The 27,306-nt window shown below is 48.6% G+C and overlaps 10 protein-coding genes across 10 annotated transcripts; 6 read left to right on the plus strand and 4 right to left on the minus strand.

Annotated features, from left to right (window-relative positions):
• Positions 1-27: 27 nt before the first annotated feature.
• On the minus strand, positions 28-2,551 carry N7498_004673 (uncharacterized protein; the record flags this gene model as incomplete). The annotated part of the gene is made up of 19 exons (XM_058451735.1): positions 28-188; positions 241-319; positions 370-517; positions 565-693; positions 742-819; positions 873-1,074; positions 1,125-1,149; positions 1,207-1,239; positions 1,296-1,324; positions 1,375-1,409; positions 1,460-1,538; positions 1,586-1,700; positions 1,750-1,821; positions 1,869-1,987; positions 2,039-2,067; positions 2,124-2,196; positions 2,255-2,324; positions 2,375-2,408; positions 2,457-2,551. The coding sequence occupies 19 exons, from the start codon at positions 2,549-2,551 to the stop codon at positions 28-30; spliced, it is 1,605 nt and encodes a 534-aa protein (XP_058308273.1).
• A 664-nt stretch (positions 2,552-3,215) lies between these two features.
• N7498_004674 (uncharacterized protein) lies at positions 3,216-5,071 on the plus strand (the record flags this gene model as incomplete). The annotated part of the gene is made up of 6 exons (XM_058451736.1): positions 3,216-3,328; positions 3,385-3,415; positions 3,470-3,607; positions 3,659-3,689; positions 3,745-4,017; positions 4,068-5,071. The coding sequence occupies 6 exons, from the start codon at positions 3,216-3,218 to the stop codon at positions 5,069-5,071; spliced, it is 1,590 nt and encodes a 529-aa protein (XP_058308274.1).
• A 453-nt stretch (positions 5,072-5,524) lies between these two features.
• N7498_004675 (uncharacterized protein) lies at positions 5,525-5,911 on the minus strand (the record flags this gene model as incomplete). The annotated part of the gene is made up of 3 exons (XM_058451737.1): positions 5,525-5,688; positions 5,740-5,771; positions 5,826-5,911. The coding sequence occupies 3 exons, from the start codon at positions 5,909-5,911 to the stop codon at positions 5,525-5,527; spliced, it is 282 nt and encodes a 93-aa protein (XP_058308275.1).
• Positions 5,912-6,427: 516 nt separating this feature from the next.
• Positions 6,428-7,411, minus strand: N7498_004676 (putative short-chain dehydrogenase/reductase family protein; the record flags this gene model as incomplete). Its single annotated transcript, XM_058451738.1, has 4 exons — positions 6,428-6,484; positions 6,533-6,716; positions 6,767-7,306; positions 7,365-7,411. The coding sequence occupies 4 exons, from the start codon at positions 7,409-7,411 to the stop codon at positions 6,428-6,430; spliced, it is 828 nt and encodes a 275-aa protein (XP_058308276.1).
• Positions 7,412-7,816: 405 nt separating this feature from the next.
• Positions 7,817-9,485, plus strand: N7498_004677 (glutamine synthetase family protein; the record flags this gene model as incomplete). Its single annotated transcript, XM_058451739.1, has 5 exons — positions 7,817-8,234; positions 8,286-8,542; positions 8,600-8,652; positions 8,716-9,405; positions 9,455-9,485. The coding sequence occupies 5 exons, from the start codon at positions 7,817-7,819 to the stop codon at positions 9,483-9,485; spliced, it is 1,449 nt and encodes a 482-aa protein (XP_058308277.1).
• Positions 9,486-9,771: 286 nt separating this feature from the next.
• N7498_004678 (uncharacterized protein) lies at positions 9,772-10,227 on the plus strand (the record flags this gene model as incomplete). The annotated part of the gene is made up of 1 exon (XM_058451740.1): positions 9,772-10,227. One exon carries the CDS (start codon positions 9,772-9,774, stop codon positions 10,225-10,227), a length of 456 nt encoding a protein of 151 aa, XP_058308278.1.
• A 766-nt stretch (positions 10,228-10,993) lies between these two features.
• On the minus strand, positions 10,994-11,374 carry N7498_004679 (uncharacterized protein; the record flags this gene model as incomplete). Its single annotated transcript, XM_058451741.1, has 1 exon — positions 10,994-11,374. One exon carries the CDS (start codon positions 11,372-11,374, stop codon positions 10,994-10,996), a length of 381 nt encoding a protein of 126 aa, XP_058308279.1.
• A 179-nt stretch (positions 11,375-11,553) lies between these two features.
• N7498_004680 (malate synthase) lies at positions 11,554-13,172 on the plus strand (the record flags this gene model as incomplete). The annotated part of the gene is made up of 2 exons (XM_058451742.1): positions 11,554-11,773; positions 11,794-13,172. 2 exons carry the CDS (start codon positions 11,554-11,556, stop codon positions 13,170-13,172), a joined length of 1,599 nt encoding a protein of 532 aa, XP_058308280.1.
• A 2,290-nt stretch (positions 13,173-15,462) lies between these two features.
• N7498_004681 (uncharacterized protein) lies at positions 15,463-16,138 on the plus strand (the record flags this gene model as incomplete). Its single annotated transcript, XM_058451743.1, has 3 exons — positions 15,463-15,673; positions 15,778-16,000; positions 16,054-16,138. 3 exons carry the CDS (start codon positions 15,463-15,465, stop codon positions 16,136-16,138), a joined length of 519 nt encoding a protein of 172 aa, XP_058308281.1.
• Positions 16,139-26,034: 9,896 nt separating this feature from the next.
• N7498_004682 (uncharacterized protein) lies at positions 26,035-26,597 on the plus strand (the record flags this gene model as incomplete). Its single annotated transcript, XM_058451744.1, has 3 exons — positions 26,035-26,103; positions 26,140-26,358; positions 26,379-26,597. 3 exons carry the CDS (start codon positions 26,035-26,037, stop codon positions 26,595-26,597), a joined length of 507 nt encoding a protein of 168 aa, XP_058308282.1.
• Positions 26,598-27,306: the final 709 nt, after the last annotated feature.

Below are 27,306 nucleotides of genomic sequence, written 5' to 3' on the forward strand. Positions count from 1 at the left end.
CCGGTGTATACGTCGTGGCTGCAGTGCTTATTTCTCGTGGAGCCCAGGCTCGAAGTCGTGCGTCGGCATGGTATCCAGCCCCTCCATTGCCAAATCAACACGGGGGCCGGTGTAATTCTTTCGGCCGTCGATGAACCACTGGAAGACGGAGATAATGATGATCACAGCAAAAGCAGCAACACAGTAGTCTGAGTTCACATTAGCTAGGTATTTAGCACCGGACTGAGGGTTCCAACTCACTCATGCTGCTTCCAGTCACCGTTCTGGAAGGAGGGAAGACAAAAAGTACGGTTGTCAGAATGATATACGCCAGAGAGACCTGTATGGAATAAGCACTAGTATGCGACAGCCAAGTAAGTAAAGACGCACCATGTCGGCAAACCACCCAACAGCGTTAGGCAACTTCCATCTTCTCTCGGGAAGGGCTCTGCGCCCTTGGAGACAATTGACGAGAATAGGCATCATATACGATAGATCAAGGGCCACGACGGAAGCCGAGATAATGGCGTTGAAGGCACTGAGGGGTTAGTTACAATACCTGGTCGTTGACGGAAGCGATCATACCTGGATGAGCCTAAGAAAATACATCCGAAGCAGATGACGACTACGACGGTCAGGAGGAGTGCGTTTAGCGGCAGCTTCAGCGTAGGGTGCACTGTAGCAAAGAACCGGGACGCGGGAAGACCGCCATCACTGTGAACGTGAGATAAGATCCAAGCTTGAAATAATGAAAGAACTTACCGTGCGAAAGCGAAGATCATTCGGCTGCTTGTAGTCATCACGCTGAGAATAGCAAGAATCAAGCAGACAATAGGCAGCCTTAATCAGGATTAGTTAATGTTCTGTCAAATCAGAAGGATCATTTTACTTACATCAGGAGGCAAATAGCACCTGCTTTGTTCTTAGTGGCATCGATGAGAATTTGCAGAAGGGGACCCGCAGCGGAAGTGGTGACCTGCTTCATATCGCCGGCAACGAAAAGCAGCACAATCAGGAAGATGGCACCAGTCACGGTACCGATACCAACACATGCCACCATAATCTTGGGGCCCTCCACTGAGGCATTGGGGACCTCTGCTTGGGTTAGATTGGTTCACATAACGTGGCGGAGAGTCGGTTCTTACCCTCGATCATATGAGCAACGGCATCCTAAACGGGATCAGTGAGTTTTAGACTCTCCAAAATGTACGGACGGAATGAACTTACAAAGGCAGTGACACCAAGTCCTCCTTGCAGTAACTGTGATGAAGTCAGTTACTTGGATCAAGCCCTCTTAATCAATTTAGGAGACATACTCCGAGGAGCCATGCAACACCATCAGGCCCTAGACGATATTAGAAAAGCAATTGACAAAAGTCAAGTGAGGAAACTCACATCCTGTAGTATTGATGAAATTGGTAAAGACAAACCTGCAATGGTCAACTTCTAATCTTATCCATAAATCAGCAGTCAATCTTACCGAGCCGTGTTATAATCAGGCGTAGCACACGCAAGCACGGTGATTGACACAATCACAAAGCCACCAATTGACCACGTAACTACCAATATTAGCCATGATCTAAGAACAACCTAAATATTTCCTTACAAGCACCGCGGTAGATGATGGGGAGAATGGCGTTGCCAAAAGCATTAATACAGAAGGCGCCTAACGTCAGGCCAACATAGATAAGGAACTGGTGCCAGCGCTGAGGATCGTAGCTCTGATTCATTTGTTAGAAGCCATTCCACATTCACAGGAAATTTTCTTACCGGATGCATAGCTGAGATGATTCCCACGATCAATTGACTCGAGAGGAGCGAGTTTGTGGCCACGAGAGCAACCTGTTGGATGTTAACAGATACTCACTAGTTAGAAGGACATGGCCTACCCATCCAGCAACGTTGATCCATCCCGTGATCCAGGAGAGAATGGGGACCCATTTCGGCCAAGCGACTATTAATTGGTTAATGGGTATTCGGATGGGGAGGAGCGATTCAAACATACTAACTGCAAATTAAGTTAGTAACTTTCGGCGTCAATTGAAGTGTGGAAGCTTACCTGCAACCCAATGATACTGTCCACCGGCCCTGATAATAGTCAATAAGAGTTCCAAATACTCCGATTTAACAAAGAGATGCCATACGTCGGATACGCAGAGAGAAATTCGGCCAGCGAAGCCGCAATACAAAAATTGCAGAAGCCGGCGGTGATCAGACCTGTGGAGAATGAGTCACTTCCTGCAGAAAAGCATTCCATTCAACCATCCTAACCTACCCCAGATCACACTAGTACTCCCGCCCGAGGTAAGACTAATCGACAAACTGGCTGAAAGAGCAGTCCACGACTGGTTCAAAATTAGATTTTCGAAGCATTCTTGAGGAATTGAGCACTCACATTCAACACGGCAAATGCCAGTCCCAACATCGCCCTGGTGCATAGTCAGTATACGCTGTTAATTCCGCTATTATGACCTCACCAAGTAGAAAATTGCCGTTTCAGCTCAGGCTTGTGGCCCATAGCGGCCAGCTGAGCATCATCACCCTCCAACGGGGGTTGTTTATCCGGATCCATATTTGCAAAAGGTCAATAAAACAAAATGATAAAAAGAAGAAGGGATGAACAAAAATCAAAAGCAGGCAACGGATAACGAGCCTCTAAGTATCCCGCACATCCGAATGCCCAGAAAAGCACATGGTCATGTCCTAACACGGATCGCTCCGACAGGGTTGCGTTCGCTAACATGCGGGGAAAGCGGTCAAGTCGATTTAGTCACAGAGATCGGTATCAGCGAATTAATCACATATCCACAATGCGAACACCAATCGCCGTTCCAACTAAATAATAATGGGTCCGCCTTGAGTGCTGGGGGAGGAAAGGCCGGGGGGTCTTGTCGGATCCCCGCCCCGATGCCCAGCTTCACGCAAAGCCGTCCCTCCGCAAAGCTTATCGCCCCGTTCCTGGCCCGGCTTGTCCTCCCTGTTTTGTCGATCGCCGCATGTACCTACCCAACTCTGCATAGAACCTGCGTGCCAAGCTTCTTGGCATGTTGAGGCAATGTCAATCGCTATGTTTACCTGCCCAGGTGTTGAAGATACGGATCCACGGCGGTATCGGGGTGGACCTCGTTGATAACCAGTTTCATTCTAGGGAAAAGATCGTATGTAATTTCTTATAAACCGACGGTGTTGCCCGGCGGAAGGGGTATTGCACCTTGATCCTTTCCAAACTCGCTGCGATGTTTGTCAAGAAATCGCTGTGGGCAGCGGCGCTCGTCACGCAGACTTGCGCGGCTGCGACGGCCAAGCCGAGGGATGACGCGAAGTGCACCAAGACTACGGTCGCAATTCTGTGAGTCGAGCTGTATCGTATCTCATTCAAATGAATATATACTAACCTGTTCTTAGTGGAGGTGGAATGGCCGGTGTTGCTGCAGCTGTAGGGAACCCCTTTCCCTCGGTGTATACGGACACGATACTCACATGTGCATAGCAAGCTTTGTCCAACTCGTCTATTCACGACTTCGTGATTATCGAATACCGTGACACTCTTGGAGGCCGCGTAGCCCACACTGACTTTGGCAAAAAGCCCAATGGTGACCCGTACACCGTTGAGCTGGGTGCTAACTGGGTAAGACACTGACAACCAATCGATCATGCGTTGGCTAACTGAGAGCAATAGGTGCAAGGACTTGGCTCTCCTGGTGGCCCCGGTATGTTATGACACCTTAGCTATTATACTGGATGAGCATTAACTGGACTATACAGAGAATCCAATCTGGACTTTTGCCAAGAAGTGGGATCTGAACAACACATACTCCAACTACAGCTCGATTCTCACATATAACGAGACCGGGTATACCGATTACTCTGCTCTCCTCGACGAGTATGAGGATCTGTATGATGACGCTGCTGAGCAAGCTGGTGTCCTCCTGAAGCAGAACCTGCAGGACCAGACTGCTCGTACTGGTCTTTCGCTGGCTGGCTGGAAGCCCAAGAAGGACGACATGAAGCGCCAAGCCGTTGAATGGTGGGAATGGGGTAAGAACGCTTCCTATAGTATTTGATGTCTAAATCTAATCAAAGTCCAGACTGGGAGGATGCCTACTCTCCCGAGGAGTGCTCATTCATCTTCGGCTCAGCCGGCCAGAACCTGACCTTCAACCAATTCAGTGACGCCAACAACTACGTCTGGGACCAGCGTGGCTACAACCGGATCATCAAGAAGGAGGCCTCAACTTTCCTGAAAAATGATGACCCCCGTCTCCACCTGAATTCAGTCATCACGAACGTGACCTACTCCGACGACGGCGTAACCGTCTACAAGGAGGACGGAAGCTGCGTGCAAGCCGCCTACGCAGTGTGCACCTTCTCCCTAGGTGTCCTGCAGAACGACGCAGTCTCATTTAGCCCGGAACTCCCACACTGGAAACAGACCGCGATCGAGAAGTTCAGCATGGGCACCTACACCAAAATCTTCCTCCAATTCAACGAGACCTTCTGGCCCCGCGACACGCAGTACTTCCTCTATGCGTCGCCGACAACCCGCGGCTACTACCCCGTGTGGCAATCCCTCTCGGCACCAGGCTTCCTCGAGGAATCGAACATCATTTTCGTGACAGTCGTTTCCCAAGAAGCATACCGCGTCGAGCGGCAATCCGACGAGCAAACCAAGGACGAAGTCATGGCCGTCCTGCGCCAGATGTATCCCGACATCGACATCCCAGAGCCCGAAGCGTTTATGTATCCCCGCTGGAGTACGACCCCCTGGGCGTACGGAAGTTACTCGAACTGGCCTCCCTCTACGACTCTCGAAATGCATGAGAACCTGCGTGCCAATGTCGACAGACTCTGGTTTGCTGGGGAGGCGACTAGTGCTGAGTACTTTGGTTTCCTACACGGTGCTTGGTTTGAGGGTCGGGATGCGGGTGACCAGATTGCTTCGCTTCTTAAAGATGAGTGTTCCAATGTTCATAGTACCTCGGAGGAATGTGGTAACCGCGTTTACTATGAGACCCTCCATGGTTCGTCCCCTCTGGCGGATTACAGTGTCTTTGATGGATGGTCGGTTAGCAGCTTCTACTCGAGCAGCTGAAGGGCTTAGACTCCAGGGCTAGCTCGATATATACACCAGATAGCTACCAGATAGGTAGCGGGGATTGTACGTAATGAAGCCCACTCTACAATTGATATCACCACTAACACTCATCAAGAAAGTGCATCCAGCGATACCACGGCACGGAACAATATCCACAGGCCGTTCAGTCCCACATACGTTCAACAATAGCTCACTAGAGCAGATAAGCAATAAGCGAAAGACAAAGTAAATTTTGATTGTTCGAATATCGTAAGAGCCTTCCAAGGTGACTCCGGGCCACTTATCTTGGCAAGCCCTTATATAACTCCTGATAGAGGGAAACGACCGCTAAGCACATGCAATCTCGATGCGAAAGCATGCGAAATGTCCAAACGCCGCTTAAACGCCTTGAATGAATCGATCGATCGGAATCACAACAACCAGCATCGTGAACCGACACCCGGTAACCCATCATCGACGGTACATCTCAAAGGCCTGCTGCACATCCTCTAACGAGTCCTTGCTGCCGTATGCATCCATAAGTTTTCTGTTGGCGGCAAGGCGTTTCTGTTCCTCGATCTCGGCGAACTCGATTTTGGACTTTGTGTCGACGTAGTAATTGTACGCGTAGAAGCCTAGCTTGTATTAGAGTAATCTTTAAGTAAAGGGCCGGATGGAATGTGTACCGAGACCGACTGCTGCCACTACGGGAATGTACCTGCAGGGGTGTTAGTTGGGGTGTGTGTAGGGAATAGGAGGTGGGATTTCGTACCAGCGCCCAGATCGAGGTTTCAGGCCCGGGCCGGCCGGGTGGCTCCGGGGAGAGTTGTTTGTGCCAGGTAGTGCGTAGTTGGACATTGTGGATTGATGGAGGTAGATTTGGGAGAAGTGGTTTGTGGTTTGTAGGTTCAAGAGTGTAGCTTGAAGGGTTCAAGGGGCGAGGACAGAGAGAGTAGTGTGGCGCGTGCCGGTTGGCATCGGGTTAGCGGAGTTTCAAGGTAGCCGTGGGAATGCGGGGATTGCATGACGTGGAGAAGTGATCAGCGTATCATGCCACGCCCACGGTAGCGGACCACGGTTGCCCATCATGCTACATCAGTCTGTTTCATGCTTGAAACCTGATGTTATTGCTATTAAAGTATTAATGGAGCATGATTTGCAGTTGATATCATCCAGTGGACTCTGGAGGACCTGGTGAATAACCGGATTCACGGTTAGCCGGGGATCGAGGTTCCCTACACTCCTACCGTGTACTGCCCTGCAGACCGAATGATTTGCCACTGTGGTGCTATTGTCTATATGATGCCCTACAATGTCCTATGAACGGAATTACATGACTGGCACGCAGGTATCACACGGAATTTCGTTCACTTTTTAGTGGCCGAGGTTCTGAGGCGCGGCCGGGGCGGGGCCCTCCGCGGTCACGTAGGCCTAGTCACATTAGCTCCGCGCTATCCCCTAGCAAAAGATTCGACTTACCTTGCTCAATCCTCCGTCAACAACAAAGTCGGTGCCGTTGACGAAGCTGCTCTCATCGCTGGCCAGGAAAAGAACGGCCTGAGCCTGTTCAATGGCCTCGCCGAACCGGCCGCTGGGGAAATGCACCTCGCGGCGGAAACGTTTGGCGTGGTTGTCGCCCAGCCAGTCCTGCAGCAAGGGAGTGCTATTTAAGATCAGCTAATGTGAACCAGATGTATATCAGGGCCGACTTACTTGAGAGGACCGGGGCAGAGGGCGTTGAAGCGGAAGCCCTCGCGGGCGTGCACAACAGCCAACTCACGGGTCAGAGCGAGAACGGCTCCCTTGCTAGCGGTGTATGCAAGCTGCGGAGTAGCAGCTCCCATCAGAGCGACAAAGCTAGCAGTGTTGATGATGCTGCCGTTCTTCTTGTTGTTGCGGCGCAAGCTCAGCACGGCATGCTTGCAACCGAACCAGACCCCCTTGACGTTGATGTTCTGCGTGAGGTCCCAGATCTTCTCGGGTGTGTCGACTGCGTCGGCGTCATCGGCATGCATGATGCCCGCGTTGTTGAAGATCACGTCGGTGCCGCCCCAGCTATCCTGCGACTCGACCATGGCCTGCACGTCGGCCTCCTTGGACACATCGCAGCGGATAGTTTCGAGACGGGGAGCGTTGGGGACGACCTCCTTCACTTTAGCGATGGCCTTTGCGAGGGCGGGCTCCGAGATGTCGGCCATGAGGACGTTGGCGCCTTCGCGGGCGAAGAGGATGGTGGTTTCGAGACCGATGCCACTGTGTCGGCGGACATGTTAGCTATGCCCTGGGAGAATGGTCGAGAGCTCTTCCATACCCAGCGGCACCGGTGATGACGGCGTTCTTTCCTTGGAGACGACCCATTATGATGGTGGTTCAGCACTGTGTAACGTGTAGATATTAGCAATGAACCGAGGCACCAGTCCACGAGAAACGTCTGCTGTACACTACACACGGCTCTATTCGTAGATCCTCAGAACGAAACATATACTCACCAAGACGTACAGATGAGAGTTGGATGTACTTTACACACACCGACAGAGCGCGCTCTCTATGCGCGGGGCACGTGGGGCGCGTTACCTAAGCGGTGACGATACCGCGCGGGCCCGCGATTGGAGTCGGAGAGTCCACTCTGCAATCGGCTCGGGGTCGGTTCACTCCTTGCATGCAGCTGATAAGCAGGGAACGGTGCATATCTCCCTCTCCCACGGCCATATTTATCTTCCCACTGCGCCGCTTCCGCTTATCCACCAAAATTCGCCCTTTGCCATGTCGGACCTTACCGTCGACAATGTCGCTGAAGTGCTCAAGGATGATAGCATGGTCAAGGTGGCCGGGATCGACGTCGATGGAATGCTGCGCGGCAAGCTCATGAAGAAGACCAAGTTCCTCTCCATCGTCTCCGAGGGCTTTGGCTTTTGTTCTGTTATCTTTGGCTGGGACCAGCACGACCGGACCTATTACAAGGAGCTGACGATCAGCAACAAGGAGAATGGATACCGCGATCTCCTCGCGATACCTGATCTGAGCAGCTTCCGTCGTATTCCTTGGGAGAATAATGTGCCCTTCTTCTTAATCAGCTTCCTGGACCCCGATACGCGCGAGCCGGTCTGTGCGTGCCCGCGGGGTCTGTTGAAGACCGCTGCTGCCAAGGTCGAGGCGGCTGGGTACCGCGCTATGGCAGGAGGTATGATTTAACCGCGCTCACTTCTTTTTGAACTCCTGCTGACATGAGAAGCCGAATACGAGTTTTACCAGTTCCGCGCACCGGGTGACCACCCCACTCCCGAACGAACGGCGTCGCATACAGCGGCCTTTCTCCAGAACAATGCTGTCGATTCCTTGCCGCACTTGACGGAGGGAATGTTCGGGTATTCGATTACCCGACCGCTTCATAATCAGGATTATTACTACGGCATCTTTGATGCCTGCGAGCAATTCCGCTGCGATATTGAGGGATGGCATACCGAGAGTGGACCGGGCGTGTTTGAGGCAGTAAGTGGTGTCGAAGCTTGGGGTTGCGCCACTGGCTAATATCGAGCGTCACGACAGGCATTACAATTCGGGGAGGCGAAGGAAATGGCTGACAAGGCAGGATTATTCAAGTATGACTCGGCGCTTTTGGGATTCCAGGCAGGACAATGCTAACGGGTTCGTTTCTCGAAAAGATACGTCGTCAAGGCGTATGGAATCAAACACGGCATCACGCCTTGCTTCATGGCCAAGCCGCGCCAGGGACTTCCCGGCAACAGCGGACACATGCACATGTCGCTCGTGACAGCCGACGGCAAGAATGCCTTTATCCGTGATACCCCAGACCCCAACCCTCCCTACCCCGATGTCGCGCACCTGTCCGATCTGGGCCGACATTTCTTGGCGGGGCTGCTAGTCGGCTTGCCGGACATCATGCCGCTCTTCGCGCCGACCATCAACTCCTATAAGCGCCTCGTCGAGAACTTTTGGGCTCCCGTGACCGTCTCCTGGGGACTGGAGCACCGCGCAGCATCCATCCGGCTTATCACGCCACCAACTGCCAGCCCCAAGGCCACCCGCTTTGAAATCCGTGTCCCCGGAGCTGACGCAAACCCGCACTTCGTCCTGGCAGCCATCATGGCACTGGGTTGGCGCGGAATCGAAAAGAAGCTCGAGATCCCCACGCCGCCCCTGTCCAAAGGCGAGGATATGGGCGGTGCCAGTGACAAGGGTGTGCGACTGGCCAAGTCGCTGAAGGAGGCGGTAGTTACGTTTATGCGACCGGACAGTATTGCGCGGGAAGTATTTGGGGATGCCTTCGTGGAGCACTTTGGCGGAACCCGGGAGCACGAGGTGCGCTTGTGGGAGGAGGCAGTGACTGACTGGTAAGTTCTTCTTTTTACAATGTCGCGATGGGAAGCTGACGGCTATCAGGGAGGTGCGCCGGTATATCGAGACGGTTTAGGATGTCGCGTGAGCTATGATACCATTTCCAGTAACACGCAGTAGTATATAGCGGGCATGGCGTGTCGATTCGAGATAGAAATACGAGCATGGACATTGATCTTGAAGGTGTAGAGTCTACTTGCGCTTGCAGGGTTTCCACAGCTTAAGTGGCACCCGCAAAAGTCTCCGACCCCCCTACAGACCGCCTTTTCGTCCCCGCCTGCTATATCTCTCACGCTAAACCTACTCAAACAACGCGCTACAAAAGCGCGTTGCGTAGTTATATTATTTCTCTTCCTATAGCTATGCCTCCCACTAAGACTGCTCCTACACCTAGCAGGAAGGCCCCAGTAGGCTCTCCACGTCGCCCGAACTGCGAGCTAGACGCCGGGATGCGCACCAAAATCGTCGAACTGAAGACTGTCGCCCTGTGGTCCTACCGACAAATCCACGCGGAATATCCTTCTATTCCTCTCTCAACCATCAAATACACAGTCTCTAAAGCTCGCGAGCGAGAGAAAAACGCTACTTTACCTCGATCTGGTCGCCCAAAGGTGCTAGACGAGGCCGATAAAGAGGTTATCTTGCAGAAAATCCGCGAGGAACCGCACGTTAAATACGACGACCTTCTTGCAGCGGTCAGCAATAAATGCAAAAAAGACTCCATCGCTCGCCTATTGGCTGCTGAAGGTCTAAAGAAGCGGCGAGTGATGAAGCAACCCTATTTGAAAGAGGATCACGCTACGAAACGGCTTTTATAGGCTTTCATATACCGAGGCTATATAAAAGAGGATTGGAATCGCGTTTTCTAGTCTGACGAGTGCTTTATTGAGCGTGGGCAAGGGCTTCGACCTGAATATACCTTTAAACGACCTTGCTATCAAGCAGAGCTTGGCGATGTGCACCCAACGCCCGCGAAAGGCAAGCACACTTAAGAAGATGTTTGGGGCTTCGTTCTCGGGCGCGCGAGCAGGCCTAATCCCGCTCATTCCAGAGGGTCTATTGCAGTCTGCTAGAGGTGGTGTTGATCGTTTTGTTATTGAAGACCTTTATCGACGAAAGCTACCGACATTATTATCGTCTACACCGGGTGCATGGCTGGCAGAAAATGCGGCAGAATTAAGGGTGGTCTGTAGGGGGGTCGGAGACATCTGCGGTGCCACTGTAGTCGACTCGGGCCGTTGGCGATTCATGCAGAACCGCAGCTGACCGGCCAATCAAATAGATCATTAGCTCGGTCTAGACTCATCGTTCATTGCACGTTAAAGCGTGCTGTATAAGCTAAGCTATAATTGAAGCTGCCCAGCAATCACATGCCCATCACATGTGGCAACATGACGAACCATCACAAGCCGGGACAAGTCGGTACTTTCCAGTCCCAAATTGGCAGCCGAAAGCTACCGAGAACAATCTTCAGAGCAAGCTTATCTGTAACGCTGAACCGCGGCTGATTGGACTCTCGGATATGCGGGGGAAGGCAGGGACAGCCACCGATCGGGTGAGTTAGGGACAGCTTCGAGCAGGGGGTCAGACCAGAGAGTTCAACGTTCTCGTCATCACCGATCGAAAATCGTCAAGGTATAAGACCGCAGCGGTTTCCGGACGTGGAACACGAGGGTGCACACGGCCGTCCGAAGGTCGCTGCCGCGATAAGACTCGGGCTGCGGCGCATCCCGAGTTGCCGGGGGACGCGACCGCCTTTGCAGATGCCGGTGCACCGTAGAATCCGGGGAACGGGGGATGTCGGCCGAGAGGAAGAGCTTCGACAGAGTTTCCCGGCGGGAAAGTCAGTGGACTGGCGCATTCACCAATGAAGAGGTTCAATGCATGAGCAACAGCAGTAAAGAGCATAGCCGGCGACCGCCAATTGGTCCGGGCCCGGGGAGGTGCAAAACAGCCGCGGTTCATTGATGTTCCACGGTTTGGACGTGACGTATTTGCGAGCTTGCGATCTCCGCCTTCGGTCGAATGGGCTTGTATATAGTGGCTGCTCTGGTCCCGATGAGAGTTTCTCTCGTTCCCTTATAACCTTCCACTCCCCGATTTTGGATGGACTTTCGGTAATACCATCATCAAATATATCCAAAATGAGCTCCATCGAAGCCAACCTCAAGGACGTTGCCATCTTGGGCAACATCCCCAATGACGCTCGCAAGATCTTGACCAAGGACGCCTGCGCTTTCCTGGCCGTCCTCCACCGTACCTTCAACCCTACTCGCAAGGCCCTGCTGCAGCGCCGTGTCGACCGCCAGGCCAACATCGACAAGGGTGTCCTGCCCGACTTCCTCCCCGAGACCAAGCACATCCGTGAGAATGACGCATGGAAGGGCGCTCCCCCGCTCCTGGCCTGGTCGACCGCCGTGTCGAGATCACCGGCCCTACCGACCGCAAGATGGTCGTCAACGCCCTCAACTCCGACGTCTGGACCTACATGGCCGACTTCGAGGACTCCTCCGCCCCGACCTGGGAGAACATGATCAACGGCCAGGTTAACCTGTACGACGCCATCCGCCGCCAGGTCGACTTCAAACAGGGTGGCAAGGAGTACAAGCTCCGCACCGACCGCGACCTTCCCACTCTCATTGCCCGTGCCCGTGGTTGGCACCTGGATGAGAAGCACTTCACCATCGATGGCGAGCCCATCTCCGGTAGTCTGTTCGATTTCGGTCTGTACTTCTTCCACAACGCCAAGGAGCTTGTTGCCCGCGGCCACGGCCCCTACTTCTACCTGCCCAAGATGGAGTCTCACCTCGAGGCCCGTCTGTGGAACGACGTCTTCAACCTGTCCCAGGACTACATCCGTATCCCCCGCGGCACTATCCGCGGTACCGTGCTCATCGAGACCATCACCGCCGCCTTCGAGATGGATGAGATCATCTACGAGCTGCGCGAACACAGCTCCGGCCTGAACTGCGGCCGCTGGGACTACATCTTCTCCTTCATCAAGAAGTTCCGCCAGCACCCCAACTTCGTCCTCCCCGACCGCTCCGCCGTCACCATGACCGTGCCCTTCATGGACGCCTACGTCAAGCTCCTGGTCAAGACCTGCCACCGCCGCGGCGTTCACGCCATGGGCGGCATGGCTGCTCAGATCCCCATCAAGAACGACCCCGCCGCCAACGACAAGGCCATGGAGAGCGTTCGTGCCGATAAGCTCCGCGAAGTCCGCGCCGGTCACGACGGCACCTGGGTCGCCCACCCTGCCCTTGCCGCCATCGCCTCGGACGTGTTCAACAAGCACATGCCAACCCCGAACCAGCTCTTCGTCCGCCGCGAGGACGTGAACGTCACGGCCAACGATCTTCTGAACACCAACGTTCCCGGTAGCATCACCGAGGACGGCATCCGCAAGAACCTGAACATCGGCCTGAGCTACATGGAAGGCTGGCTTCGCGGCGTGGGCTGCGTTCCCATCAACTACCTCATGGAAGACGCCGCCACCGCCGAGGTCTCCCGCTCGCAGCTGTGGCAGTGGTCCAAGCACAACGTCTCCACCGCCGAAGGCAAGAAGGTCGACAAGAACTACGCTCTGCGCCTGCTGCAGGAGCAAGCTGACAGCCTCGCTGCCAAGGGCCCCAAGGGCAACAAGTACCAGCTCGCCGCGCGCTACTTCGCGGGCCAGGTTACTGGTGAGGATTACGCCGATTTCTTGACCAGCTTGCTGTACAATGAGATCTCCTCGCCTGGCAGTGCTGCTAAGCTTTAAAAAGCTGATGATATTGGTTTGATGATCATGAATACCCGATTTTCCATGTTTCTTTGTCTCTCTTTCCTTGTGTTCCAAATTTCTCTAGTGAGATTAGCATAGTTGTACAACAATCATTGAACACGTCCACTGTCAATTTATTCTAAATTAAGTGACTGTAGCTACCATGGGAAGCGATCAGCTCCTTAGATCCGCGCGTACGACATGGGATACACAGTCCAGATGCCCTAAATCCCCCTGGAGCACGTCATCTTGCCCTTTTTCTAGGTTCTGGTTGAACTCGGAGCTAGGAAGGATTGTCTACGAAGCTACAGAGGAAGAGAAGAGGAAGAAGCAGGAGGGATTGAATTCAATTGAAGTACTGAGCAGACTAAAATACCCTAGGCCAGCACTGGCAAGAGTTGAAATGCCGGTTATTTAATGTGGTTGAAAAGTCATGAAGCTCTTCTGGTGATGGGAATGTGGAGATTTAACGTAGACCTCGCAGTCCGAAGTCAAATTGGGAAGTGATGACCATGATGGAGGATCATATAGTTGATGATGACTTCTAACTGGGGTTTGGGTGATTGGAGGAAGGTGATATGGAGAGGAAATGTGGAGAAACATTCATGGCAGAAGAGGCTTATCGGAGGATTTTCGGCTCCATTTGTCCTAGTTTGCGTTTGAGATAAGATATCAAAGGAGCCAGTAGATCCTTCGACGTCGCCGTATGAGTTGGGCACTACTGCACCGTGAATTCGGACATTATTCCAGAGATGCAAATTGAGCTTACCAATGACGATAGACTGGGTTCACCACTCTAGAACCCTCTAAAGTAGAGTCATACAACTCGCCCGCGGCCCGCAGAGCCGACTCAACCTCGGCTTCAATCCGCCGATAGACCCGCCGTTTCCCGCAACCCGCCTCTCGGGCGAGAACCCCACGTAAAGAGTAGATGCAAGAATAGCAGATGCACGGACGGTACTTGCAACATATTCAGGTAGGAGTCTTAAACAATAGCCTCACTGGGAGCCCGCAAAGCCGCGGGGAGCTCGCCCGCGGGCAAAAACCGCCGAAAAACGGCAGCGAAACTACCGACATCGGATGTATTTGGCGACGGTAACCAATATAAGACCTGAGAGTTAACATTGTGAAGTCATACTACTCCATTGGAGTGTTGAGGTACATAATGGAGGGAGGACACAAGTCACTGGAGGCATCTGTGGCAAAACAAAAAGCTGGACACGAAGCAATCGTAAAAGGAGAATACGCCGATTGACGCAGATAAAGTCCTACAATCCCACAGCCATGATAGGCCAATGGCAGGTAGCGTATCATTTTCCCATGGAACAGACTCTTTTGGTGTAAAACCCCGGTGAGTCTTTGGGGGTTATGTACAAGCAAATTCGGATGTTTGGATGGGAAATCGGGGAAAGTGCAAAATGCCAAAACTATCAATAAGGTTCAAGCCCACTTGTGCATGGGAACAATCGCGTGCGTACAATGTTCTAGCCTGCATAGGCATCGGCACAGTCTGCAGGATCCACACCTTTTCTTCCTCAGTTGGGAGGTAGCACCCAGCTTCAGTGGGGCCTTGGGAGCGCCAAGCCTATCGAATGCTTGTTTCTAACCATGTGTTACCAGAACTGCCGGCCTCAGACCCTCCTAGTAATAGAGCCTACTTAGTCCGTCTTCAGTACAAACTCTTCAGATCTTCTATTCATCGAACCATTGAACAATAATGTCCCTTTCCTTGAATCTTGGAATACTGCGGTCAATCATCTTGGACAACTTCTGCTATTCCCATTGACGGACATGTCATATTTAAACCTAAAAATTGGCGTCAATGCTCAAACAGCAATTCTAGACTGAGTAAAACGGGGCATTCGGAAATAATATCCTTTTCTTCGTGGTTTGCACCGAATTGCGGTTGAATTTTAACCCACGATGTTACATCCAATATTGCAGGATTTCTTAGCTAGTTTTAGTTGCATCTGATTTTCCTGGCATCTCATCCCGTAAAAGCGAAGTTCCTTTCCCACGTGTCTCGTATTGCGAAACGTCTTTACTCCTTTGCACTTAGACTACAGCATTAGTCTAGAAATTTACGACCTAGTGAATCTAAATAGGCATAGCTCGTTTTGTTTTGAATATTCACCTTGCTTAATGCCGAAAAGCTTGATGACAACATTAATTGTACATACCCCGAGTTTTGAAGCTCCTCAAATATAAAAGCCCGTTGAAGCACAGGTCTTTGTACTTTGTATACACCACCATTTTCTGCTCTGAAGACTCCACAATATCCTCGAACATGATCGCATCAAAGTCCATTGTGTCGCTTATGCTGCTGGCCACTGCCACTGCTCAATCTACTGTTTATCTTATCCGCCACGGAGAGAAGCCATCCAGTGGAAACGGCTTGGATAGCGAAGGCGAAGAGCGTGCTCAATGCCTTGTTAACGTGTTCTCCGCCAGCTCCTCTTACAACATTGGACATATTATGGCTGAGACTCCCCAGTCCGGTACGTGAACTTGTTAAATATTTGACTCTCTTGACTTTATGTGGGTCAAGGATGACGAAGAACAAAATCCATGGATCATGGAGCAAATTACTAACTCGGCCCAGACGGCTCGCAACAGCGCCCATACGACACGGTTCTTCCTCTGGCAGAGAGCCTTGGACTTACTGTTGACACATCTTGTGAGCGTGACGACTCTGACTGTGTCCAGGGTGTTGTTGACAGCTACACCGGGGCTGGCAACATCCTTATCTGCTGGGAGCACAGTGAATTGACGGATATCGTCACTGCCCTTGGTGATGATGACGCGCCTTCTTACCCCGACGACAGGTACGTGGGAAAGGGCCTTTGAATTACAAAACTTCTTCTAATCATGGCTTTAGTTTCAACCTTATTTGGACCGATCCCTACCCTTATACTTCTATTGTCAGTGTGACTAGCGAGGACTGCCCTGGTTTGGATGACTAAATTGAGAATACATAACGTAATTCACAAGCCACCCGGCCACACAAGCCACCCGGCCACCCAACTAAATTTACGCGTCCCAACGCGTCTCTCCTATTTTCTACCAACCACCATGCCTCCAAAACGCGCTCAATCAAGCCGTAATTCCATCGAACAAGAGGGCCGTCTTTTGTTAGCTATACAGGCTATAAAAAAGGAAGAAATTAGCTCTATTCGAGACGCAGCGCGCCAATTTAACGTTCCACGTTCTACGCTCGCCGACCGCATTAATGGCCACCAAAATCGCTCTGAAAGACGCGCCAACAACCATAAACTGACCCAAACTGAAGAGGAATCGCTTAAGAAGTGGATATTATCAATGGATACGCGTGGAGCAGCCCCTAGGCCGGCTATGGTGCGAGAAATGGCGAATCTTTTGCTTACAAAGCGCGGTTTAACCCCAATCCAGACGGTCGGCGAAAACTGGGTCACAAACTATGTCAAAAGACAGCCAGAGCTAAAGACTCGTTTCTCACGTCGATACGACTATCAGCGAGCAAAACAAGAGGATCCAAAGGTTATTCAAGAGTGGTTTAATCGCGTACAAACTATAATTCAGCAATACGGTATCCTACCGAAGGATATCTACAATTTTAACGAGACTAGCTTCGCGATGGGCCTTATAGCGACCGCAAAGGTTATTACCCGAGCAGAATACTATGGTCGGCGATCAGTTTTACAGCCAGGAAATCGTGAGTGGGTGACTACAATCGAGTCAATTAGCGCTTCTGGGTGGGCGCTTCCGCCTACGATTATCTTCAAAGCCAAACTGCATAATCTAGCTTGGACCGATAACCTTCTAAGAGATTGGCGCTTTGAAGTTAGTCAAAATGGATGGACGACAGACGAGATTGGCCTTCGATGGCTTCAAAAGCTATTTATACCATCAACGAATAGCCGTACGCAAGGCCGATATCGATTATTAGTCCTTGATGGGCACGGTAGCCATCTTACGCCCTATTTCGACCAAATTTGCTCAGAAAACGAGATTATCCCTATTTATATGCCAGCGTATAGCTCGCATCTTTTACAGCCACTTAATATTAGTTGTTTTGCGGTTTTAAAGCGCTTATACGGAACCTTGGTTGATCAAAAAATACGGCTTGGTATTAACTATATTGACAAGTTTGATTTCCTCGCTGCCTACCTAAATACTCGCGATAGTGCTTTTCAAGCGCCTACTATAAAAAATAGCTTCGTAGCAGCGGGTTTAGTGCCATTCGATCCAGAACGAGTGCTTTCAAAGCTTAATATCTAGCTTCGGACGCCTACACCCTCAGGAAGCCGCCTAAGCAGCCGATCAAGCGTTTTTACCTCAAAAACACCAGCGACCATCGCTGAATTACTTAAACAAGGAGTATTAATCCAAGCTTTCCTAAAACGACGCTCAAATAGCCCACCAACACCCTCAAAAACCGCGTTAAACTAGCTTATTAAGGGCTGTCAGATCGCTATGCAAAATGGCATATTACTTAAGCAAGAAGTTAAGGAATTACGCGCTTCCAACGTAGCGCAGAAGCAAAAGCGCGCACGGGTTAATAGACGCATAGCCTACGAAGCTGGTATGTCAGTGCAGGAAGCTCAGGAGTATTTACAAGCCCATGAGCCTATTATACAGCCTACGGCACCGTCTCCAGCAGCACCCAACCAGCCTATTCAGCAGGCGGTAGCACCAGCGCGACGACGTCAATACACCTATTCTATATGCGGTGAAAAAGGGCATAAGTCCCCTACATGCCCAGTTAGGTAGAATAATTAATATAAAGGCGTTTTGGTTGAAAAAAATAGATATAAACAGGAAGTAGGTGGTTGGGTGGCCGGGTGGCTTATATGGCCGGGTGGCTTGTGAATTACGTTAACGTAATCGGAAAGCGAGTGGCGCATGTAAGCGAGCGGCGCACCCACCCACTTTTTCGCGTCCAGACGCGACCGTCTATCTTTAACCACCAACTATGCCACCAAAACGCACTAAATCCTCTCAAAATTCAGCCTATCAGGAGGGTAGGGTCTTATTAGCTATACAAGCTATAAAAACAAAGAAATCAGCTCTCTACGTGACGCAGCGCATCGGTTTAATATACCTAGAACTACGCTTCGCCGTCGACTACGCGGCACTACAAACCGCGCTGAATCTCGCGCAAATGGCTATAAATTGACCCAAATTGAAGAGGAACCGCTTAAGAAATGGATATTATCTATAGCTTTACGCGGAGCAGCCCCTAGGCCCTCTATAGTGCGAGAAATGGCGAATCTTTTGCTTGTAAAGCGCGGCTCAACCCTAATCCAGACCGTTAGCGAGAAATGGGTCTATAACTATACCTAACGCACTTCAGAGCTTCAGTTACGCTTTTCACGTCGATATAGCTATCAACGAGCAAAACAAGAGGATCCAAAGGTTATTCAAGAGTGGTTTAATCGCGTACAAACTACAATTCAGCAATATAGTATCCTACCGGAGGATATCTACAATTTTAACGAGACTAGCTTCGCGATGGGCCTTACAGCGACCGCAAAGGTTATTACCTAAGTAGAATACTACGGTCGGCGATCAGTTTTACAGCTAGGAAATTGCGAGTAGGTGACTACAATCGAGTCAATTAGCGCTTCTAGGTGGGTGCTTCCGCCTACAGTATAAGTTGTGACGGTTAGCGGGGCGCCAGATTCCGCTCCCATTGAACCATCGTTCTGCCGCTATCGACCGCCTGCCTAACTACACCAACACCCTGCCTTTTCGAGTTTGGCGTCTCCATATGTCCCCCATTTGGGATTAGTGCCAGCTCTGGCCGCTTTTACCGCCCCAGTCGTCTGCCGTCCATCTATAAAACGGCGCTCTCCCTCCTCGCGACTTGCCCACGCACTTTCTCTTCTCTTTCCTCTCTCGCCCCCCTGACCCCTTTCTATTTTGGCCCCCACCGACTCACTCGTATTCCGTCTCCACTTGACGCCCTGGCCCTTTTATTCCGCCGGAGATGCCGCTCGAACTAGCGCTCAGGCCGTTCGGGTCTACGTTGGCGGCGACCGGCCCAGTCACTCCATGATTAAAGTATCAGGATGATGCAGTCCGCCGTTATACTGCGTGATGAGACGCTGCCGACTTTATCTTCGATGCATACTATATAGAGCTTTTCAACGCCCTTATATTCGGGAACCTTGCTCGCGGAGCCTCTCGCTCGTTCCGCCGGCTATCTTTGCATGGTCGTCAAACGGGGCCTCGGGCATCTTCGATTCATCCGCCTTGCGTTACGCTAGTCTGTCTTAAGTTGCATTGCACAGCCTCCGGGGGTCATAGCTAGCCCCAAGGCCCGCTTGTTCTTGGGCTCCTTGGCAATTTCCTGTCGTCATCGTCAGTCTCTCCGGACCTTTCTCACCCAATCAATGCGCGTTTGGCTTCTTGCTGCCGTGATTCGGGCCAATGGCGAAAATACCGTATTCGGGCCTACCCTTATCTTATGCTACCTGATGCGTTATACGGCCTATAGTGGATTGCGACATACACACCCAATCTCCTTCTACCTAGCCAATGAGGCCCTGACTTACAGTTTTGGTGGATCTAGGTCACGAGAGACGTTAGATAGTATTACGAGAAACTTTTCGAAGATTAATTTCCCCTTCTTTCTGAAACCGCTCCGGTCGTCCCTTGGATGAAGTGGCCAAGATTGGGGGAGCTAGTCGAGGTACCAATCCAAACGTAGAAACTACCGCCCTATCTGTTTATCTCTATAAAGGAGACTGTGATCCCGCTCGGATGGCATAAACGGACTAAATCCCCATTTATTTCCCTCTTTCCTTGCCCCTGTTCTTAACCCCTCCCTCCTAGTCCTAGCCTATTCCCCGTTCTACGAGTGACCCTAATTTCCTGAGTTTCGAAGGTCCTCTAGCTGGCTCCTTCTCCTTAATATGTTAAGTGCTAGTTTTCGCCTGTAATCCTTTCGGCTATAGAATCCCTTCTAAGATAAACCGCAATCCCCACGAGATCTAGTAGGATTTTGTCGTTATCCAAGCCCTGTGTCGATCACGGTAACTCCACCTCCTTCTATTCCCCGTGATGATGTCCCAAAAAACCTTTAATGTCACCTCGACCAAGTTTAGCGACACCCCCTTCCTACGCGCCCTCTAGTGGAGGTGTGCTTAAATGGTGAATCCTAGCTAGAAACTCGATCGACCCTACCTAAAGCAGAAAAACTCTAGTTAGACCTTTAATCGACTTAGTCTAAACCAGAAAAATCATAGCGAACTATTCCTCTTTAGTAGCTTCCTTCAATGTCCTATCTCGGAGATATAGTGTAGACTTAAGATATCCTAGCTACTATATACATCGACCCTGCTATTTTGTACGATGGTTTAAGTCTATATGCTGAGCACGAACCCGAAGTTGCGACCTACCTAAACGCTACTGTTTTAGATATTTGTCCTTCGCCGGAGCCACCTATCATTAATATAGATCTAACTCCGTAATCGACCTAATATAACGTAGAGGACACGGTGACATCGAATCGATAAACCCCTTGAGTAATAAAGCGCCTGTATACTCGAAAGCGAGCGACGGGAAAGGGTCCTAATCAGCTACCTAAAACTAGGGTTAGTAGTCGGAAAACCTTTTCTTTTTCCTCACTTCGTTCCTATTTCTTGGCTATGCTAGCCGAAGAGCGTTTACAATTCCTGTCCTAGCTCTTTGAGGGTTCGTTGTAGCACTATGTCTCTCCCTCAACGAGCGTATATAATGTAGCTACATTAAACTACACTATATACTCCCACAAAGATATAGTGCATAAATACGCTTATCAAAACTCAAACGGCTAGCCTATAGAAATGTAGGGTTTTCCTTATTATGCATCCACGTTAGAATTAGCCTACGGGGAATGGTCGAGCGAAGAAGAGGTATGCCGACCAGTGGACGATGATTAGCTCGAGTACGAGGTCGATAAGATCCTTAGATATAGGGAAGATGCGCACGGTTCCATTTTATACCTCGTTAAATGGAAAGGTTATGAAGAATTAGAGGCCACTTAGGAACCGAATGGTGCCTTGCAAGATACGACTGTATTAGAGAATTACGAGCTACGGTTAGCCGTCGCTGTAGAGGGCGCATTTAGGTCGTTATTTGCTTCTAATTGCAGTTCTGACCCTATAGCTAGAATAGCCTACTCTAGCAAAAATATAAGATTAGTCGGTGGGAGAATAAGGAAGGGTTAGACGTATAAGATAGAGGAAATATATCTTCTAAAAAAACTGAAGGTTGATGAATAGCTTCCTTAGTTAGAAGTGTATCGACGATTCATAAAGGAATTCCCTAGTCGGACCTAGGGATCTATGTAAGTGTACTGGAGCATAAAAGGGAAGAATCTACTGCCGACTTTATAATTGAGTTTAATGCCGACACGCTAATAGGAAAGATCGAGTGCTCTTATTTGATTAGAGTGCCAAAAAATCCTAAAGGCTGCTTAAGGTTCTTGCATTGATTTAAGAATATGTTTGTATAGTTGAAGCTACTTTATGATCCTGATAAGTGCATTCTAAGTGCTATAATTACCCTTCTCTTCTCCCCCTCCCCTCCCTAGCCCTTTATAGTAGTTGCTTATCAATATTAATTCAAAGTTAAAGCGATTTCTTTAAGCTTTGTGCTTTATAATATCTAAAGCAATGTGAGAACGCTTATGTTGAAAGGTTATTATTCGTAAGTCTCTCTTTCTAGACTTAGATAAGCATTCTATATCAAACTTTGCATAATAGTCTAGATTTTTCTTATGAACCCCATTTTATAGCTAAAATTTGGCATAGAATATTGCGCTGTTGCTTTACTGCGATGACTTTAGAGAGTAGGATGAACGATTTAGATTGAGCTAGAATTTATATCTTGACTCTAACGATATTATATATCCTGGGATTATAAAGATTAGGTCTTATTGAAAAGAATTGACTCACCTGCTTATCTTTATGTAGCCTAAGGGTAAAAATCCCTTTGGTGTGCAAAGCCGCCGAAGAGCGTAGGCTACGTCGTAATCCTAAATATAGCTAATGTTACTTTTACGGGGAAGTTTAGATCTAGAATCTCTAGCATCAGGCTTAGGCTTAGACTCAGTGAGCACTTAGAGGACGCTTAGAGGACGCTTAGAGGACGCTTAGAGGTTGCTTAGAGGCTAATTAGAGGATGCTCGGTCATCCATCACCTACCTAGCACTCAACAGCGCCTAGGAGCCCCACAAAGAAATTTGATTCCCCTAAATAGCTTTCTAATATCCTGATTATTCCCTCACTTCTCCTGTTCCTTTTCCATTAATTCTGATTCCACCTCCCACCTCTTAAGTTTGCATTCATCTGAGGTAACGCAAAAATGAAGGGCACAAATTTCCTCTTTATGCTGCAGCAAAAACGATGACGCGCTATCTCTTAGATATTTAAAATAAGCTTTCTCGCTTACCTAGATGCAATATTTTCACAGTCTTTCATACAACATATATAGGCATTATCCCAGTATAATAGCGTCTTAATTATTCTAGCATTTCCTTTCTGGCACGTTCTTAGGTATTTACTTAGATATACTTGGAAAACTACCATCGACTCACTATAAGATCGCTAAAATTCAACGCCGCAGAAAAGTCGAACACGACCTATATAGCTATAGTAAGGTATTTAGACCCACTACCTATGGAGCTTATTATGGAATAAAGACGAGAGCTTTAAATAAGAACAAGAAATTTGACAAGAACAAGAATAAGGGGACAAATAGTACCGGAAACATATGTACAAACGTTCGAGAACATGGAGTTCCTATATAACTATAACGGTCGCCTTTTGGTAGATAGTGATTGATCTGCTCGGAGCTTCTCTGAGTATTACAGCGTAATACTTTAGGTCAAAAATGAGTTCTTGACAATATAGCTCTAGAGCCTCGCATCGCAAATTTAGTTGACGGACGCCTAGCGTGAAATGAATTGGTATGTGGAGGGAGCAAAATCTCGGTGGACTTAGATGGAAAATGCAAACGGCTATCAGACTCGACAACCAGAAAGACGCAGTGCAAACTTAATAAACTTTGCTAACAAACATTGTTTTATTCCAGAAACCCTCGTCCATATATTCTAAAAACGAACGTGCTTGTAGAAGCTGTCGCGTTATATGCGACGACGATTTACACGTACTGAATGTACTGTGTTTAGATGTGCACCGCCACAGCCAGCTCTATATATTTTGCGTTAAGTATTGTAACGAAAGCACTATGTCTCAGCTTGTAAGCCATATCTATTAATGACTACGTTGTATTGCTTAATTGGAAATTTCATGAGATCTTATAATTAATTACAGCAAGGCTAGCCTAGTACCGAAAGTTCAGCACCAACAATGACCTAATATACATGTGTTACTCCATTGTGAAAATTTAGTATAATGTTAAGCCTGGCTGTGCTCATTCCCGATCCGAAAAACTAATTGATCACACCTCACAACTACCGTAATTAGTATGAAACGGTGGATTGCTTACTCTGAATTGCTCACTCTGAATTGCTCACTCTGAATTGCTCACTCTGAATTGCTCACCACGAATTGCTCACCACGAATTGCTCACCACGAATTGCTCACCACGAATTGCTCACCACGAATTGCTCACCACGAATTGCTCACCACGAACTGCTTACTACGAATAGAGTAGCTAGCTGCTAGTTCCTTAAAGATTTATCTAATTTCTATTTGTTCGGCTCTTATAAAGAATCTTTCATACGTCAATCGGATTAATCGGTACGTTTATTTGTGCTATGCTGAATACCCGCGCAGCTTTGTCTGATCCCTTGAGCTTTGCTCAAGGTCGTTCTATGATAACGTTAGAACCAAGGAGGCCGTCAAGCTACGGTTCGGCGAAATGTCACGTTGAAATCGTCGTGTTATTAGATTGCAGCGGCTGTGGTAAGCTCACGATCTTGATGGACGTCTATGAATTTCTGCTGAGGGCACCCTTAAAGAACTTGAGCCACTAATCAAACACTCAATAGCTTCCTGAGACTTTTGACCATAAGTGAGACGCAAAAAAATGATGCTCTATGCTCGCTTAAAAACTTACCCGTCTCCATTCACAAAACGACGAGATTTGAAGCTCTTCAAATATGCATCTATGATAGCTAGCCTATATCTATAAAATCGTCCGCTTCATTAGCATTATTAGCTACATTATCCGATAATATTCCAATCATAACATTCCAAGATCTAATTCGAGGCGGCAATTTGAATATGGCGGCTGCAAACCCCTCCTAACCGCATCGATCCTCTTTGAAAAGAAAATTAATGCGCCAAAAACAAAGCCGTCGAAAATTAAATCTGATGAAGAAAGTATGCGAATATAGTACGATGTTTAAAGCAGACGTCTGTTTGGGGATACGACTTCGGGAGACGGGTCAAGTGTTTATCCTGTCAGCGGATGCTTCTGGGTTTTGGGGATTTCTTAGATCACAACTAGTATGCTGCCGAGTGATAATTATAAAATAATACGGCTGACTATCTTAGGGCTCCTACTATCCCGCGCCTTATTTGATTATAGACCGGGATTTAAAGACGGCTGAAAACCTCGTTGTGAAACAAGCAAAAAAAGAACCAAGTTCCTAAGTGTAGTCTATTTATTTCGGATTTACAAATTGGCATTAAGAAGCTAGGAAATCAAGTATTCTCGCTAAAATTAGGACATTCAAAATGGCTTTATCTTAACATGACTACTCAGCTAACAGTTGGGACGCTGATTTGCTTCAAACATCAGGCTGACGGACAAACTGAGCCACTTCTCTAGACGACGGCTTTGAGGTTATACACATGAAACAGAGTTTTGCTTACTCGTCTAGAGCATTTATGACCTAACCAAATCTTAGTAGGCTGCCTAACGAGAGTAGTGGATTCCGCAAACGGCCTTAGTCATTCTACATCTAGTCTCTAAGAATCTAACGGCTTTTTCCGAAGTGTTTCTTCCTAAGTATAGATTCTTATTTAACTCCATAAAGCCGAGAGTAAATATTGATTAACCTAAATTTGCGAATGCTGCTTTTAGTCGTTCAAATCACGTGGCATCGCGTTTTCACTTTCGCCCCTTTTACTATGGGCAATGACCTAAACGGCTTTTACGCCACGTGCACCTGGATATGTGAAGGCGCGGATTTGCGCTCAGCAGAAGAGGCCGCCAACTAGCTTAAATGGGAGGTAAGAAACACGAATCTATTATATACCCTTATTTTCGCTGACTTAAGTATAGGTATACAAGATCTCGCTTCTAGCCTCCTAACAGCCAACCAGATTCTCCGCGACACTCGTCTTCTGCCGTCCTACTCGGGACCTGTATCTACTTATATCCGCCATTATATCAAATGATTTCGGTTTCAAACGAATTTAGCCGCTACTCAAAATATATCTTGGGGGGGGGGGTATCAACAGTTAAATATATACGGAATCTTGTGGATGTTGCCGCTATGGATGCTTTCCCCTCTCACCACCCCCTCTCCTCTGAGAGCGATAATCTCTTCCCTGTAGCACACTCCATTATTTGATAAGTAGCTTCGCGAAATCCTTAGAATATCGCTAGGATGATGATAGGGTCCTTAGGTCAGACCTTGGGCACCTATACGTAGGACTCCGGCATTTCCAACCAATCTTTCTTGGGGACGTTATTAGTCTTCAATCAGCATTCGATGCGGTATTTGAAAATGCACGGAAGGTAGTAATGCGCTGTTTTATAGTAGATGGAAGGGATGGCCAAAATATAAGAACCTAGAAGACACTTTTAGGTGGTGACGACCGATATATATACCTACATTGGAGCGATCGGCGAGGTTTTGAATGAGGAATTCCCTCGCTCTACGTGGTTGTTGATCGGGGATAATGTAGCTTAGACTATGCGCTTACGTTTGAACCTTGTTTGCACTATGATTGTAGCTACGGTCGCACAGGGCGTTATCCTAATGGTATATTCCTCTCTTATCCGTAGAGCCTTGCATTAGCATTCGTTCCACCAAAGATACGAGAGGCCTCTATTATATATATGCGATTGTCTTCCATCTAATCTTTTACATCGGCGGTGGAAGGTGCGCCATTATCATCAACACGATGATAATCCTAATGTACCCTTAATCATAAGCTCGAGCAGATTTTTGATTAATACAGTATTAGACCTATTTATAATCTTAAGGTTCTATACCGGGCACTTAAGGCCAACTATTGTAAGCTAGGCAATTATTAGGCAATTATTAGGTTTATCTATGATAGCTTCTCCGCTCTCGTGGGAGTTAACATATTCGCCTATATTGCTAAATTCTACATAAGGGAGGCGGCTAATCGAAACCATTTTCAAGATAGCATCGCGGCACTTAAGACGCTGCTTCGACCAAGCGTCTATATATCTAGGAAATCCGTTTATAAAAACCCTATCTACCTCTGTATTTTCCATAAGATTATATAACTTAGTGAAACTTATGTAACTGCTTGATGTGTTTTTAACACTATTTGCTAGGGTCTTGGAATAGTCCCTATATAAGCTCTTGAAGAATCTACACTTGTCTTCGTTGGTCATAATTAGAGTTTTTTAAAACCTCAAAAACACAAGATATCCGAGAGCTCTCACAAAGAGATTCTCAGTATAGTGCACTTTGAGTTAAGCACTAGAGTCGCATTATTATTGATCTAGGTATCCTATAACCCGCTCTGTTGTCCTATTTAATCGCACACTTTTTCGAGACTATGATTATTATATCACTCTCTATATAGGCGATTGACGCATTAGGGTACTATCTATCTCGCTCCGTGGCTGTGGCAGGGCCTGTTTAGAATATATGGAAGGTGGGTACTATTATGTAATCATTGCAAAGAAGTATCCGTGACTTAAATTCTCATAGGTTGTTGACTGGACTTATGTATTCTATGGAATTAGCTACTAAGTAGCGGCCGTCTTAGCTGCCCGAGCTGAGTATAAAGGATGTAGTAAACTCCGATAATGTTTAGCTAGGGCCCTTCGTTCAATTGAGGATCCTCCTAGGGATAATTGCGTTCTGCCTAGATTCCTAAATAATAGATAATAAAGAGGTATGGGAATAGGAACGACTCTCCACCACTACCCTCTACGAATAGATTATGGCCAGGAGAATGGATATATAAGGTCACTTATTCAACTA

Source organism: Penicillium cinerascens, assembly GCF_028974065.1.
Source record: "Penicillium cinerascens strain IBT 15544 chromosome Unknown contig_5_segment0_segment0, whole genome shotgun sequence".
NCBI lineage: Eukaryota > Fungi > Ascomycota > Eurotiomycetes > Eurotiales > Aspergillaceae > Penicillium > Penicillium cinerascens.